This window comes from Perna viridis, chromosome 11 (assembly GCF_037379345.1).
Source record: "Perna viridis isolate PV_CMFRI_1.1 ecotype Kerala chromosome 11, ASM3737934v1, whole genome shotgun sequence".
Taxonomy (NCBI): domain Eukaryota; kingdom Metazoa; phylum Mollusca; class Bivalvia; order Mytilida; family Mytilidae; genus Perna; species Perna viridis.
In genome coordinates this window covers 11,072,753-11,089,189 of record NC_142455.1, presented here as the reverse complement: position 1 = coordinate 11,089,189, position 16,437 = coordinate 11,072,753, and the positions used below count along the sequence as shown (strand labels likewise).

General features: G+C 32.0%; 1 protein-coding gene across 11 annotated transcripts in view; it reads right to left on the bottom strand.

The window, feature by feature from the left end:
• LOC148602963 (polypeptide N-acetylgalactosaminyltransferase 5-like) overlaps positions 1-16,437 on the bottom strand; it is a 104,456-nt gene that overhangs the window by 7,148 nt on the left and 80,871 nt on the right. For 10 of the 11 annotated variants that reach the window (XM_088551331.1, XM_088551329.1, XM_088551338.1 and 7 more), the window contains 5 exons: positions 7,488-7,605; positions 5,530-5,715; positions 4,940-5,068; positions 3,059-3,163; positions 1,221-1,349 (listed from right to left, as the gene is read on the bottom strand). In XM_088551331.1, the coding sequence (XP_088407457.1) occupies positions 1,221-1,349; positions 3,059-3,163; positions 4,940-5,068; positions 5,530-5,715; positions 7,488-7,605 (667 nt within the window). Of the gene's footprint in view, positions 1-1,220; positions 1,350-3,058; positions 3,164-4,939; positions 5,069-5,529; positions 5,716-7,487; positions 7,606-13,903; positions 14,118-16,437 lie in introns of all 11 variants that reach the window. The other variant, XM_088551339.1, reaches the window with a different exon arrangement.

Below are 16,437 nucleotides of genomic sequence, written 5' to 3'. Positions count from 1 at the left end.
AGCCCATGAAACATTAAGACAATCCAAATACACAATGTAGCAAACCGAATAAAATCGATCACACAAAAACTGATGATAACAGAAACAAAACACATAAAAGACTAGCAATATTAACTCTCACAAAAACACGGGAGTGACATCAGGTGCTCCTGAAGGGTAAGCATGTCCTGATCTGCCAGTGTCACCCCTCATATTGAAATTGAGTAAACTTTATCTAAGTGTCAGTCCCTGTAAGAATCAGGCAGTGGGTGAAACATGGTATGAAAAGAACCCATCATTTTGATACTTTAATTTGACTATTTTCACCATCAGAATCAAGGAAAACAGACAAGATTTTCCATATCATGCTGGATCAATGAGTTAAAATTTCATTGAAATGCACTGAAGATGAACATTTCAAGGGCAAATAACTCTGTCAAAATCCTCATTTTTCAAAGATTCTATTGAAAAATTTCAGAGCAAATCCTATGATTCTGAGATCAAATAATGGTCTTTCCAAATAGAGATACATTCTTGAGTGATATTCTATTGTCAGATTGGTGGGGTTTTGACATGCATGTTTCTGATTTTTTCTCCATTTTGCCTGATTCTTACAAACACTTACACTTAGGAGGGTTTACAAAAATCACACTTATCATCCTCTGCATGAAACTTAGGTGGTCCTATACTTTCAAAAGCACTATATCTCTCTATAACTCAGTTCTTAATTTCCTCACTCTACAGATGACTATATTCCAAAAGTTAGTGTTAAAATGCTCTTGAACCCACATGGGGTAGGAGTAGGCTAGAGTGTCAACACGGCAGCCCATTTGTTAATAAGACAAATCTGTTTGTTTTGTTTGTTTGTTGGGGTTTAACGTCCGAGCAGCAATATTTCAGCTATATTCAGATGATTCTGAGTTGTTCAGTCAGGTATCCCAATGACTGGTTTCCACTACCCCCAACACCTAACAGAATCCCTGTAATTGGTTGTTGTGAGAGATCAATAAAACTATTCAAGACCATAAAAATCCCTAATCATCATCTTGATTTCATTTCTTTTCATGGCAGGGGAAAAATTATACTTGAATCCCCTTTATCACCTCAGAGTACGACACACCATCTCTATAAGTCAATTTCTGATTTCCTTTCTGTGCATGGCAAGGGGAGATAATTACACTTGCTGCCAAATTTTAACATGTATAACCCCCCATTTCTACTCCAGTTTTATAACACCCTACCTCTCTATAATTCCATTCCTGATTCCCTTTCTGTCCATGACAGGGGTAGATAATAACGCTTTCTCCTCCCGAGTAGTCCAGACACCCATCATCTCTTCTTATTTCTCCATTCTTACTCAACATCCAGTACTATAAGAGAAAAAACCAACACAATAGGATTTTACGAGGTCTACAAACAAACCAGAAATTGACAAAATCAAAAGTAAATATACGGTAAAAAAAGAATTGTTACAGTAAAATCCAGATTTGAAATAGTGGAATTCCTCTAAAAAGCGAAAAAAAAATCAGTTCTGATAAATAATAGTGTAATAGCCGAAGTCAGATATAGAAATACTGTTAGGCTGAGAATTACCTGCTTCATATTAATTAAAGGCTGAGTTAATTGGACTTGAATACTGCAAACATATCAATTTTCATGGTTGCTTATGTTCGCAGAGTTTTTTAATCAAACATATTCGATTTATGTGGTTTCAAAAACATTTTTGCGTTATATAGAGATGAAATTCAATTTCACAAGTACTATTTTTCCTACTTTTCTGTCCTCTGCAAAAATAGCGAAAATTAATATGCTTACTGTAATGTCAAACCCTTAAATTTGATTATCCTCCCTTGTTATTATTTTCTAATAATTAACAGCTTCATACAAAAGGAACATAATTTCTATGTAAAATTTCAATAAAAAAAAATAAACGATTTTGAAAGATACTGTGTTTTTGAGATGTGGCTATGTAAACCTTTAATCTGGATAATTTCCTCTTGCATCATCTTCATCATTCATGCACATATGCATATGATAAAATTTCATCAAAATCCACTGAGCAGTTAAGAAGTTACATGGAATACACATTTACAATAGGATTATCTCCCCTTGCAGTCATCAAACAACCAATTTCTTCATGCATATTTCATATGATGCCTAATAATTCAAGATTCATTAAGTGGTCCATGAAGAGTAACACTTGAACAATTAAGATGAACAGACAGACAGACAGGGTGATTCTAAGAGTGAAAACTAGACATCATGTACATTTCATTATGTCACATCTGAATATCAAAAATCATTCTACCCAGTAGAAGCTGAGAAAAATGTGACAAACTTTGTGTAAATGAATTGAGGAATAGACAACGAGAGAGATAGACAAATAAACAGATGGAATAGACAATGAGACAGATAGACAAATAAACAGTTGAACAAATTAGTTTAACTTTCATTGTCTATGGGGTACATAATATCAAAATTGATGTATAGGTATTGCATAATAAATATTTAAGTATTTACACAGTGATTTAACAAGAACCATTTAGGAAAAGCATTTTTTTGCCCCAGGGGATGTTCAGGGGGTTGAATTTTTTTTATCTTCCACCGACATTTGCTAAGCACTAATCTAGCAATGTTATAATTTTCTTGTCAAAGACAAAATTTTAAAGGGCATTTTACAAATTTCTTAAATCTCTTCAATTACCAGAATTTTCATAAAAATTTGATTAAGTTAAAAATACACATGGTTGCCTTTTCCGTCAGCACAATAAAATAAAGCTTACCCGTATGTTAAAAAACTGGAAAATAACGTCAATCAATTTGATTGATTTAGATCAAATGAATAAATCAGTCAAGTAGTCCCATCTAGCAGTCTTAAATCATTTAAATTATCAGGCATTCGTTGGTTGGGATATATTGAAAAAAAAAACAAACAAAGAACTTGGTTTTTTGTGTAAATTTAGCAAATGTAATTGGATTTGATCTCAGTGTACACATGCAAAAATTGCTAACTGTAAGAGGCAGAAACTTTTTTATTGTATTACGTCCTTCAATAAAGGGGCCAAAGATGAGCACTAACCTGATTCCCTCCTTGGTTGTGACAAGGCCACATATTGACTGGTTTATGCATGTTGTGGGAATCCACAGAGCTATCCACACACATAGGTTTGGCTTTACTTCGTACCTGTTAAGATATATAAACATAGAAATATTACCGGTACTTTCTCTTTTGTCTGCAAATGGCAAAGTTAACACATTTTACAATATCTTTAAATTTTTAAAAAACCGTAACTGTTTACCTTTGAAACAATTTGTGTGGGCGATTATCCCCACTGACACTGTCTCATGTGCGAGACTTTAAAAAAAAATTCTCATGTAAATATTCAATTTTTAGTATTTTTCACAGAAAATACTGCAATTTTAACCAACAAATCATTTATGTAGGAAATTCTTCATTTCAAAAAAAATTTTGGAGTTCCCCCTAATTTGGGAGGGTTTCCAGGTATTAATTAGGATCTAAAGAGCCTGAATGGCTTACCTGGCTCCATAAGCAACATTCTATTTTTGTAAAAGCAGCCAAGTTTTTCTTGGATAAAAATAACTAATGCTCATACCTAAGAAACAATCATATCAATTTTTATTAAATCCTGTCTGGTAGTTTCTGAGGAGAATATTTTCTAAAGTAATATCATTGGAAATAGCAAAAAAAAAACTCCTGGAAACAGGGCAATAACTCTAACATGGCTTAACAGATTAACACAAAAATTTTATCACCAATAGATCTCATCATGCTGAACACTTTTCAGATTTTAGCTAAACCTTAGTTTTCGAGATATATGCAAAAAACTCCTCTGACCTCTATGCTCTATTTTAGTAACAGAGCCCATTTTTTTCCAATGGATCAAAAATCCCACATCAGTTTTATTTAGAAAACGCTAAGGAACATTCATACCAAGTTTAGCTCTGATTAGTCTGGCAATTTCAGAGAAGAGTTTTGAAAATTGTAAATAATGATGATGACCGAGGCCAAGTGATGGCAATAGCTAAATGGTTAGAAACATATTATTACTCAGTGAAATATATTAATAGATTCCTTCTTCTATTTATGTCACGAATGTGATAAATTTAAACTATGTGTTCTGTGAATGTCATGCAGAAGGCAATTCATCCCCTATTCAATATTTATTCTAAAGCATAGCTGTACTATAGTGGTATTCTCTGTAAGAATCTAACACTGGGTGAATCAGAGTGGAAAAACACACACACACATATCTTTTTCTGAAATCTTCTTCAAAATGTTATCAGTAACACAGAAATGGCATTCGTATCTTTTTAAAGGTCAGTAATTCAAAGTATAAATTACATGATATGCATTGTAATTTCATTATCAAAGGGAGATAACTCACTATTCCCCCCCATCAATCTATTGTAACTTTGAACTTCCTTTTCTAAATTCTCTGAAACTTCTAAGACAAAAGAATTGTCAATTTGTCTTCAATAGACCATAATCAATGTGCCCACATTGTCAAATTCATGTGTTTTTTTCTGAGAATGATTCATTATTTTTCATTTTAGCTTGATTCTCACACATTTCAGCAGTGAATAGACCTACTATATAATCCCTGCAGTGTATATTTTTTTGTCTGGTGTGAATGTAAAATGATGTATAAATTTTTGCAGCATATAAACAATAATTTAGATGTAAATATCTGCAAAACAATTATTTAAAGAAAAAAATAGTATCAATGAGACATTCTGAAGGGCTTCTAGCCAAAATATATTTGTATGCAAAATCAAATCTCGCTGACTCTTGCACGAATTTTAGGTTTGAATAATACTAAGATCAAAGCCTTACAGTGAAAACTAGAAATGGGCTGATGTTTTTTCAGTTACAGAGGGCAACAAATTTAGAAGATTGAAATTTTAAATCATTTTTTTCATCAGCAACACACTGACTTACCTCCCCTGATGCTATAGCCTCTCCAGGAACAAATAAGTCAGGATAGATATTTTTGACGAACCAATCAAAACTTTTACAATTAAGTCTCTTCCTCAATTCTTTTCTTTCAGTGACATCACCATAATCACCCTGATAACAGAAAAGAAACATTTTAAAACATTAATTTGAAAATTACTGGGATACATTTACCTTTGAAAAATATCTGACCTGTTGTTATTGCAATAATAAAAATAATGGCTGTGTTAAAGGTAAAGGCAAATGATTTCTTAGCATAAATAGTGATCTGACGGTCCCAAATTATGACTAAATGGCAAAGCATAAGTGCATGAAGTCAGTAAACAATTCTATGTGTATGCGACTGTCAAATTGACAACAATAAATCTTCAAACGAAATGCAGGTATTTCCATTCTAATTCACTATGTCAAGTTATGGTAATCTGTGATATTTTTTTAAGTCATTTTTGCACGTGCATAGCAAATTTAAAGCCATCAAGTATAGAATTTACTACATGAACCAGACATAATTTGGATGTTGCAACAATGCCCAATTAAAAAAGGTTTTTAACTTTTTTGACACCTTGTTTACTTACTAAATCATAATTAAATCTTTCATAATAATAATTTTTATAATCATCCATCCAGACTTCAGCTAAACGAATAGAATTTTTCTTCACCACATTCACTCCTGTTCGCCACTTGTACGGTGATCGCTTACGGAAAATATGGCCAACATGCGAGCATGGAATAATTTCTAAAGTTCCTCCACACATCCATATCTGCAAGGATAAGTTGAATCAGTATTAAGTTTGGACACATTCATTTGCGGAAGCTGTAAAGAAGCATTTTATTTTCATTTGTTTGAATGCCTTGTTTAAAAAAAACGTTTATTTTCAACATACTGTATTTTAAGTACACACAGTCCTTGAACTGATCCAAGCAACTATAAATGCTATTTATCATTGGTTATCAATCAGTTTCAAATCAATCATCCATCCAACAAACTGATCTCTTTAACCAGTAATCACGTCCATTTTCCATCATGTGCCTGTTGATCGTATGATATACTTCATGGATTCCTTGTTTACGTTTTTCATTTTCCAATATTAAACTAAATGATAACATTTCTGAGTTAAATTTAACATTTGTTTTTTTAATGAAGTACAAAATATTGATTTAAGATTTTAAATTCAAAGAGTAATTTAATATAGAATTACACATGATATGTTTCAATGAAAATCCTGAAATTTACCCATCTGTCAATTTACATTACAAAACTGCAATAAAATCGATCACTGGTCATCAGTTATCGATTAGTCAGTGATCATTCAATCAGCAGTCATTGATCCGTTTGACAGTTGCAGAGATAGGTTCAGGGACTGTACATGTACCACTACAGTTCAGGGACTGTACATGTACCACTTACAGTTCAGGGACTGTACATGTACCACTACAGTTCAGAGACTGTACATGTACCACTTACAGTTCAGGAACTGTACATGTACCACTACAGTTCAGGAACTATACATGTACCACTGCAGTTCAGGGGACTGTACAGGTACCCTACAGTTCAGGTACTGCACATGTACCACTACAGTTCAGGGACTGTACATGTAACACTTAAGTTAAATCAGTCTGTACTGAGTCCTGAATAAAGTCAAAATTGTCTTAACCAAACATCTTCTAATGTCACTCGTACCAGTAACTATATTTTGAACCTGTGTAAACCACACACCTGTAATAACCAAACAATCCTTCAATCAAAGCCAGGTTACCTAAAGAAACTTCACAATAAGATTAAACACTGTTTTTCCAGAATTTATTGACGTGTGGGATTGGACCTTTCACTCACTAACACAAAACTCTTGTGACTTTCATTCAGTAAAATTTACTCCCAAAATTTATATTGCAAAGGGCGACAATCAAAGAACAGTGTGACAATGTTGTCAGTTTCAATGTTCAAGGTTAAAAGGTGCAACTGATAACAATATTCTTTCAAAATTGTTGTTTTGAATATTGATGTCAAAAATGGATGGAATAGGATGGAATAAAACAGATGATACTGTTTCCTGCCATTCATCAGTTCTACTTTGTAAAAGGGATGGTAGCCATGTCTGTTTAAGAGTTGCATACATATATGTTCTACTTCAGTCTCAAGGGGATTTCAAGATTTCCCCACATGATATAGTTAACTTTAGCTATCCAGAAAGGTGAAATCTTGTAATCCCAGACAGCACTGAAGAGAATCTGTTTCTCCTATATAATCTGCAGAAAGCTTGGAAATACAAAATGGCGGGAAATCTCTCGCAGAAATTTAAGAACCACCAGGTGATTAAAAAGACACATAAAGTTTAAATCATCAGCTAAGAATGGGAGAAATGGAATGTACACTGTTTTAAAAACTGTCATTGCGTAGGCTGTAGGTGATTAACCAATCATAATGCACGAAAAAAACTTATGCTAATTAGATTGGAGTTATTGTGTATCAAAGTGGAAATCGTTGGTGTATTAAACAGTTATTAATGTATGAACTTTGTTGAATAGCTCTTACTCTGAATGAGAGTTCCAAGTTTTCTCCTCCCCAAATATCCATACCAGGGTCATACGTTCCGAGATGAGTGAAATATTCTCTGCTTATTGAGAATAGTCCACCCGCCATAGTTGGTGACCTACAAAATGTCATGACAAAAAATTATTTCAGAGTAATTTACAATATCTCTAAAATATAAATATAAATATAAATCATTGAAACTACAGTAAGCTATCAAATGTACCCATTCAATATAGAAACATTGACCTATGAACTCAATAATGAAAACATTACCTTTTTGAAGACAAATTTATCTAATTATATAAATAACGAGGCACGTTTGATTAGAATTAAGGACAGGTTTCCTATCATGAGTTTATATTATATCATATTAAATTAAAAATACTTTCATTAAGGAAGAACTGTCTAGACTGTAATAAACATGTGCTTATTAACTTGGAAATACATTCATTAAAATAAACAATAGCTAGTCTCTAGTTATAATTAAGTTACTGAAGGTTATGGCTACAAGGAATAACATACAACATACAATTTAAAGAATACTGCTAACTGGTAAGAACCAGGCAATGTGTAATGTAAAAAGTATTGCTATGAGGTAAGAACCTGGCAAAAAGACATTTATAAAAATATTGTGTGAAACACAATTTATTCATATGAGCTCAGTTCTAATTAGACTTTAGAAAAAAGAATTGACGAGAGTTCATCCTTAAGAGTAATAAATCTACACGATACATTATAATGTAACAGTTACTTCTTCAATTAATTAGTGTTCAGTAATTCATTCAAACACATATGAAATAGCAGCATAAAGTTGTTAACCATTTAAACAGTATAATTTATAGAATATAATTAATTAAGGTAGGGTAAAGAAAGTTTTTGCTTAATTCTTAATTTGAGCAGTACTTAAAAGGGAAAAGGAATGATTTTAAATACATTGAAGTCTGCATGAAGAAAGTTCTTGCCTAATTCTTAAGTTGAGCAGTACTTAAAAAAAAAAAAACTAAAATATACTGTTAGACACACCATGCCAGCCAAAAAAGATAAAAAATATAGCTAAAATACAGATGGCAAACAAAAACTGAACTGAAGAAGCTTACAGTAATACAATAGCTCTAAAATAAAAACAAAATCGTGAAATATAAAGCACTAATATATGTGAAGTGCAATCACTCAAGCTTAAATATGTTTAAGGCAAAAAGCTAATAAGCTTATATAATGTGCATAAGAAAAGTGTAAGTTCTACTAGAAAGAAAAGGAAAGTAAACTAAAAGAAAACTACCATCAAGAATAAGAAATAGTTTGATATCTATAAAAAGAATTTAAAGGTTATAGAAAGAAAGATCAATATTAGTTTTCATGATAAGAAATATTTTGAAATATATTTTGTTTTTCTACAGTAAATATAGTATTGTAACATGTTCAGGAAAGAAAAAAGGAAATATCTCCATAACCTTTGACTTTGTTTAAGATTTTGACCTTGATCCAGATGCTAGAAATTCAACTGTGAAACTTTACCTTAAGCAGTATAACAGAACCAGTATGTAAGATAGCAAGACAGATATAAGATAAGAATCGAAGCACATAATCAACTTGTAAACAGAAATGTTATGACTGTCACATGATTGACAAATTCCTTTCTCCAGTGACACAAGAGAAGCAAAAGCTCTAAACAGGAAAAGCAAAAAGCATAACCAGTTTCCAGAAACTGTTTCAACAAACAAGAAGTTGATAGTTAATAGTTGATAGATAACACATGAAAGACAAAATCATGTGATCGTATATTTCATGAAAAGAGCTATTTTATGGTACACAGTCCCATCCTCAAGAAAAGAAATAACTTGATTAAGTTGGTGATTAAATCCAATCACCAGTCACCAGTAAGATTGTGATCTTAGAATACATAAATACTATTAATTTCTTACACAATTTGTGTACCTGCCAAATGAAACTATTTGTGGGGGATTTCCCCAACATGAGATTTAAAAGCTGAGGTTTCAAAGAGCAATATGAACTTCAATTTACGACCAAAGATGTATCAGATTTATTATTGTCATCAAAAGCCAGAAAATTGTTTTCTTTGTTGCAGAGGACTATATAACAGGTGAAAACCCTCATAGCCATTTTTAAAAGTTTGCAGCTATGGACACAAAGCTCAATTCTGACGCAGAATTGGCTGTTTTTGTAGATTTCACGCTAATCAGAACAGCCAAATTTTGGTACACAGTCCTAACCTTAAGCATAAAAATCTAGTTGTATTCAAACCTTGCCAAGTGTATGTAGATAAAGTTAAATTATAACAAATTCTAGTTCAACCCAATGAAAGAATTGGGAAAGCGAAGATGGATATGTTTGTTAACTGAGTAGACCCTTGGTTTCATGATTGGTATACGTATAAACTACATGGTACATGTACCTACTTTTTTACAGTATGAAAAAATGTATTTAAAATATTGACTACCCACAACAGTACATGGCTACTAAGTAATAAGGAGTCACATACGCAAGATTTCCATCCCCGAAAATTTAGGGATCATAGAAAATTTGTTGAAAGCATAAATTCCATATAATAAAGCAAATCTGAACTTACGAAGTGTTAACTACTTCTCCATCTTAAGAATCAGGCAAAATGTGTATAAGGCATGGAACATGAAGGAAAAATACAGAGATTTTATTGCATTAACCGAGTACTTCTACCTGATAACCTCCAGAAATAGCCAATAAAGTGTTTATAAAATAAGGTAATATTTCAAGATATTGATAGGTCAAATTTAGTTGAAATGCACTAAGGAAAAATGGCTGGAAAATTTTCCCGCACATTTTCTTAATATAAGCAGTAAAAAAATATTTACGTCACACATGCTTCAGGATAAATTTAAATAGCTTTTCAGTTGTTTTCTAGATGTATTGAATATGTTTGTGGCAAAAAAAGACCAAATTGAGAAATATGATGTGCCACCTATTGCCTGATTCTTACACAGAATGGTACTTAAGTAAGATCAAACTTATCTTCAGGTAATACATGTATGTTTGGTTTTTCAAAATGAGTTAGACACTGGGAACCTCATCCATTCCATTCACTTGTAATTTGATACGAACAAATTTGCATCCAATCAAGTTAGTGATAAGTATATCCCATTAAAATCATTTCTTGATCACAAGGTTAAAAGAAAAGAAAACAATTTGGACTAGCTGGTACATAAAACAAGAGGCTCTTAAGAGCCAGAATTGCTCACCTGGTTTAACAGCTCTAAAAAGTCGGATGCATGCAAAACCTAAAAATGATCAAACGCTTTCTACCAAATTTGTACAGATGATACTGAACATCTTTTCCAATATATATATATATATATATATATATATATATATATATATATATATATATTTACATTAATCATCAATCTGCTATTGTGTCTTTGACAACAGGCAAAAACAGGAAAAATGGTCAAATGATACTTTCTGGGGCCATAGTTCAAAGAAGTGTTGACAGTTTTTTTTTTTTTTTTTTATAATTTGCACCCAAAATAGATCTTGAAATACTGAACATGTTACCAATTTACATTAATTATCAATCTACTTCCATTTTCTAAATAGGAGGTAAAAACTGATAAATGCGTAAAAAATAACACTTTCAAGGGCAAAAACTCCAAGAAGGATCAACAGATTTTTTTAAAAATTTGTACCCAAAGTACTATACATTTTACATTAAGCATCAATCTGCTTTCATTTCTCAATAATAAGCAAAAACTGCTAAAAAAGATAAAATTAGCAAAGAAAGGACAATCACTCCAAAATTAATAAATCAATAATCTTGAAATTTTCAGGAAGATAGATCTCTTCAAGCAAAAGAGCCCACGATATCTGTTATGGTTTTTGAGTATATACAAAAATTTATGGTGATACCCTAAGTTCTATTTTTAGTAACAGCATCCATGTTTTTTTGGCAAAGGACCATAACAGATAAAAATTTAGGAGTAAACATACCAAAGATAATTGTCACTAAGATTTATCAAATTCTGAAAAATGGTTTCAGAGAAGATTTTTAAAGAAAAGTTAACAATGGACGACAGACAAGGAGGATGATGATGACAGATGCCTAGTGATGATAAAAGCTCACATGGCCTTGTTAGCCAGGTGAGCTAAAAAAACTAGCTAAAAGGAGTAGGGATTGAGTGTGATACAAATGAAACTTTTACAAATGCAAGTAGTCAGTCATACTGAAAAATCCCTTCATCATAAAGATTTAAAATATTAAATCCCCACTTCCCCCTTCCCCCAAAATAAATAAACAAAACAAAAAAAAAACAACATTTTTATAAATGCTTCAACTTAAAAAATGTACGATAATAAGGGTTTGAAATTAGTTCATTCACTTGTTCCTATCACTTTAGATCTAGTATCATAAAATGACCACATCTACATACTGTATACATAGACTAAAGGAAATCTTAATACAGTCCAAGAGAAATTTATCTGCTCACTCCAAGTACTTGAAGTTCAATTTCAAATTTTACACTGCAAATGTAGACCAAAGTAAAATCTCAATCCTTGTATACTGGGCTATTACCTCTGGAAGGTCTTCAGCTTACAAATGTAGTACCAAGGGAATGAGAACAGTTATTCTGTGTAGTTAGAGGCAGCAGTGGGTTGTAAAAAAGGGGGGTGTAGAAAGACACGAGTCAGAGTCACTGAGACACTGTTTTAGTTCACGTAGGAGGAATAATATAGGATATTAGTTTTATTAGAACAGAGTTTCAAGCCTATTAAGTATTCATGTTGTAGCAGAAGAAGAAAAGGGATTAGATATTTCACACGTAGAAATTCTTAACGCAAGTGCCGCTAGTGCCAGTACATCCAATGACACTATATGATTAAAATGCTTATGCAGAAAAATACTTATTGAGTTTATCGATTAGATATTAAAAAGAAAATGCACCATGCATATAAAGTTTTTTTTGTGTTATATGAGGGTTACTGTTACATACATATGTAAGCTGTCTAGGATGTGGCTAGTGTTGCACATATTACTAAGCATTTAAGTCACATACACTAAATTCTACAATATTAAATTATGGTAGTGGATACTGGATAAGGAGATCTAAGCAGGTCCAAGCCATATTCTCTGAGGGCAATTCTCTTGTTGTTAAGAAGACAGAGAAGAGAGACATACAGATAGACAGACATTAAGTGACTGTGAAATTAAAACATTAGGAGGTGAGATGACTACAAGTCTATTTTCAGAGGTAAGGAATTACATACTTTGAATTTTTAAAATAATGAATGACTGATTTTTATGCTACCCAGCTTATTATTAGGAGTTAGTCTAATATAATAAGACATTGATATGTCACGCTTTTGACAAAAATTTACAGAAAAAAAGTTCATATGATTTTCATGTGAATTCACATGAATTTCATGAAAATTATCTAAGTTTTGTGAAAGAGTAATTTGAGATTTGTTTGAATTAAGAATTTATTGTCTGGTATAAAATGTCATCCAAACATCATATGAAAATCACATGAATTTCATCTTACTTTCATGTGAATTTCACATAAAGCTTATCTCATGTTAATTCCATGTGAACTAAATTTGCATGAGTTATAATGATATGCAAACACATAAATCAAATGAATTCATGCCTAGGAGGGGCTGGGGTCTGAGGTCCTAAATGATTTCGGACCTTTGATATTCCATTTTCCTGGGTCCTGGACCTTTAGCCTTTTAACTGACATTTCATTAAGAAGATTTTTTTATGCAGACCATAGATTTGACAATTTTGAAAATACCAGAACCCTCCGCTGGTGAAAGTTAATTACAATCCCTGCATTGCGACTTCTGTGACAAGGAAAATATTTTCTTATTTTGCTTGAAACATTGGTTACAAGGTTTAAGAAAAGTAGGTTTAAACAATTAAAGGTACATCAAAATTAAAGGATTAATCTAAATAGATTGTAATGAAGGCTTGTTCCAGATTTCTTTACATTTGTCTTTTACACAGCTCATAGTGCCACATATGATAATCCAAAAGTTTCAGTTTACATATGTTTATCATGTGTTTTTCAATACGATATGATTATCATATGTTTCCAAGCCAAAATTATCATATGATTCAATATGATAATCAACATTATGACTACCATATGTAAATTATCATATGATAATTATATGATTATGTGACTCATTTGGCTGTTTACAGCTGTCTGCAGGACATCAAATGTACAAAAAATACACAAAATATGGTGGGGGGGGGGGTATTTTTTTTTTACAATGCTTCATACAAAACTAGGAATACCAATACCCTTCAAACACAAATATATGAAATATGCATTCTCTGAAAATAGACTTTAGTCCCACATGAGAGGTGATATTAATAAGACAACTACAGTGTTAGTTCACGACAATATGGCATTCAGATTTACCGAACAGGATCAACGGGAGATTTTCGTAGTTTCTGTATGTATGCTGGTGGTACCATCCATTTGAAAATCAAATTCCAGTCAAATTTTCCTATCTGGATATCTTTTGACTTATGGGAAATAAATTTAAAATTCTCATCAGAAATTTGCGGAATCTGAGGATAAACTACATGACGAGGGTCCTCGGCAATTCTATCTAGCAGAGGTTCAAGCCAACCTATATAAAAGAATTTAGACTTGATGAAAGCAATATGTGTTTGCAAAGATTGCAGAGAGCTTGGATTGTTGTTTCAGTGGCTGCATAAGACATAAGGAGGTAACTCACTGTCGAGTTCTGATATAAACTACAAAATCTTTTGTATTTATAAAAAAAACATTGATGCAAGTAAACACTTTGGCTTAGATTGTAAACTAATATCATATAAAACATTAAAAAAAATGCTTAATCAAAGTCAGATAACTCCTTAAATTTGATGGTTACTACTGAGTAAACCCTAAATGAGGTTATTTTTTTCATTTTTTTTTCAGACTGGTAAGACAGCCTATAGACTGGTTCATCTTTATGTAATAATGTCAAAACATTTTCATCACAGGATATCAACTTTCTCAGTGTGTCAAAATTTTGTTAATTAGAGAATGTTCTTGGCAAATCAACTCAGATAAGGGACTGAGTAACTAAATTTTCACTATTATGATTAAATCTTGTGAGTCAACAACAAATCGTGATATCCCATAGCAACACTTGAGTATCGGGTATGTGGTTGAATATAAATCAATTCGTCAAACAGGGAGTTTGTGATACCAAGCCAGAAATCAAATTCCATATGATATGGGACACTCGTAATAAACTTGTGTGGAAATACACAGTGACAACCAATTTCTGAGAAAATTGTTACAAAAAAAAGTGTGACAGACAGACAAACAAAATGTCTAGGGTTAAACAGTGTAACTCTTCTTTGGAGCACAGGCAAAAATTATTTCCCACAAAAACTTGAGTTTTTGAAGAAAAGAGACAACTATAGCAGACAACTACATTTGAACTGGCATGAGTAAAGCATTCCAAGCCTATTTATGTGATCGGCTATCTTAATTTTAAAGGTCCTGAAGGGGCAGTTGTTGGAAATGAAAAATATTTATTTTCTTTGAAGAACAAAAATGTTAAAAAAAACCAATGAATCTTAAACACCATGAAAATTTGTACCCATGAAAATAAAGGACTTTCATTGTTTGAAATAGTACTTCAAAAGCTGGAGACGTATTTATTCAGAATTTATAATTTTTTAATAAACATACATAGAACTATAGGTACCTACAATCCTAGGATGAAACGGGCATGAATTTAGATTAAGTGATTCATGGTGAAGAAAAACCCACCAAACATACTATGCTTTTTTAGTCTAGATGTGATATACTTTAACATAACAACAATCTTTTCTGCATTCAGATCTGCACTTTTTAGACAATCATACATTCATCTCCCACAGAAATCAACCAAATGAAACCAAATCAAGAAAGATAACTCTTGGACAATTCCAATTTCAAGTATAATCTATATAAATTTTATCTCAAAAGCACAAAAACTAAATAAAAAACTAAGCATGGTAATGTGATCAGTAATTGTTTCTGAACAAGAAATAAAACTGAATTCAGTGGGTTTTTTTACATGCATGAATCACCTTCTGTCTGATTTTTAGAAAAACTGCTATCATTTAACATCATCTCATGGTTTCACCAAAGTGAAAATAACAATTTATCATTTGAATATGGAATTATTTTGAATTGAAGAAAAAAGTTAAAAAAAATAATTCCTAATGGGTTTAGTCATTCTGCCATGCCTATTGGGGGTAATCCCTTAGTCATGTCAGCATGACTAACCCCCTTAGTAAGATTACTTCAAAATAATTCTACATTAAAATAACACCTTAAGTAAATATACTTATTCAAAACCCCTTCAGGACCAACTACGAGCAACTACTAAGGACTATGACAAAATGAGACAAACCAAACTGGGTCAATCATTCTTTTACGTGTTTTTTGTACACGCTCTGGAGGGACCATCCACCGAAATATTAACTGCCAATCAAATTTTCCAACTTGGATATCTTTAGCAGCAAATGCTATAAACTCTAAAGTTTCAGCAGAAATCTGAGGAATTTGGGGGTACACAACATGGTGAGGATCTTCTGCTATTCTTGATAACAATGGTTCAAGCCAGCCTGGTTTGAAAGAATTTAAACATTCAAATGAATATAATGCAAAGATGGATAAAAAATGTCTTCACGGATTTGCCATTAAGAAGCTTCCTGAAAAAAGTATGCAGTCCTGTTGCTGCAACATTCTATAAACACCTTGTTTTTTTGTTTTTTTTAAAGTCTTATTTCTTAATGTAAATCCGATAAAAATGTTCATCAATTATGCATTGTGGCATAACTGAAATATAAACTGACTCTCTTGAGATCTTTCAAGATATACATCAAAACTAACCTTCTCTCGCTAAAAAACTGCCTCATGAACAAAACCTAAGGAAACATATGGAA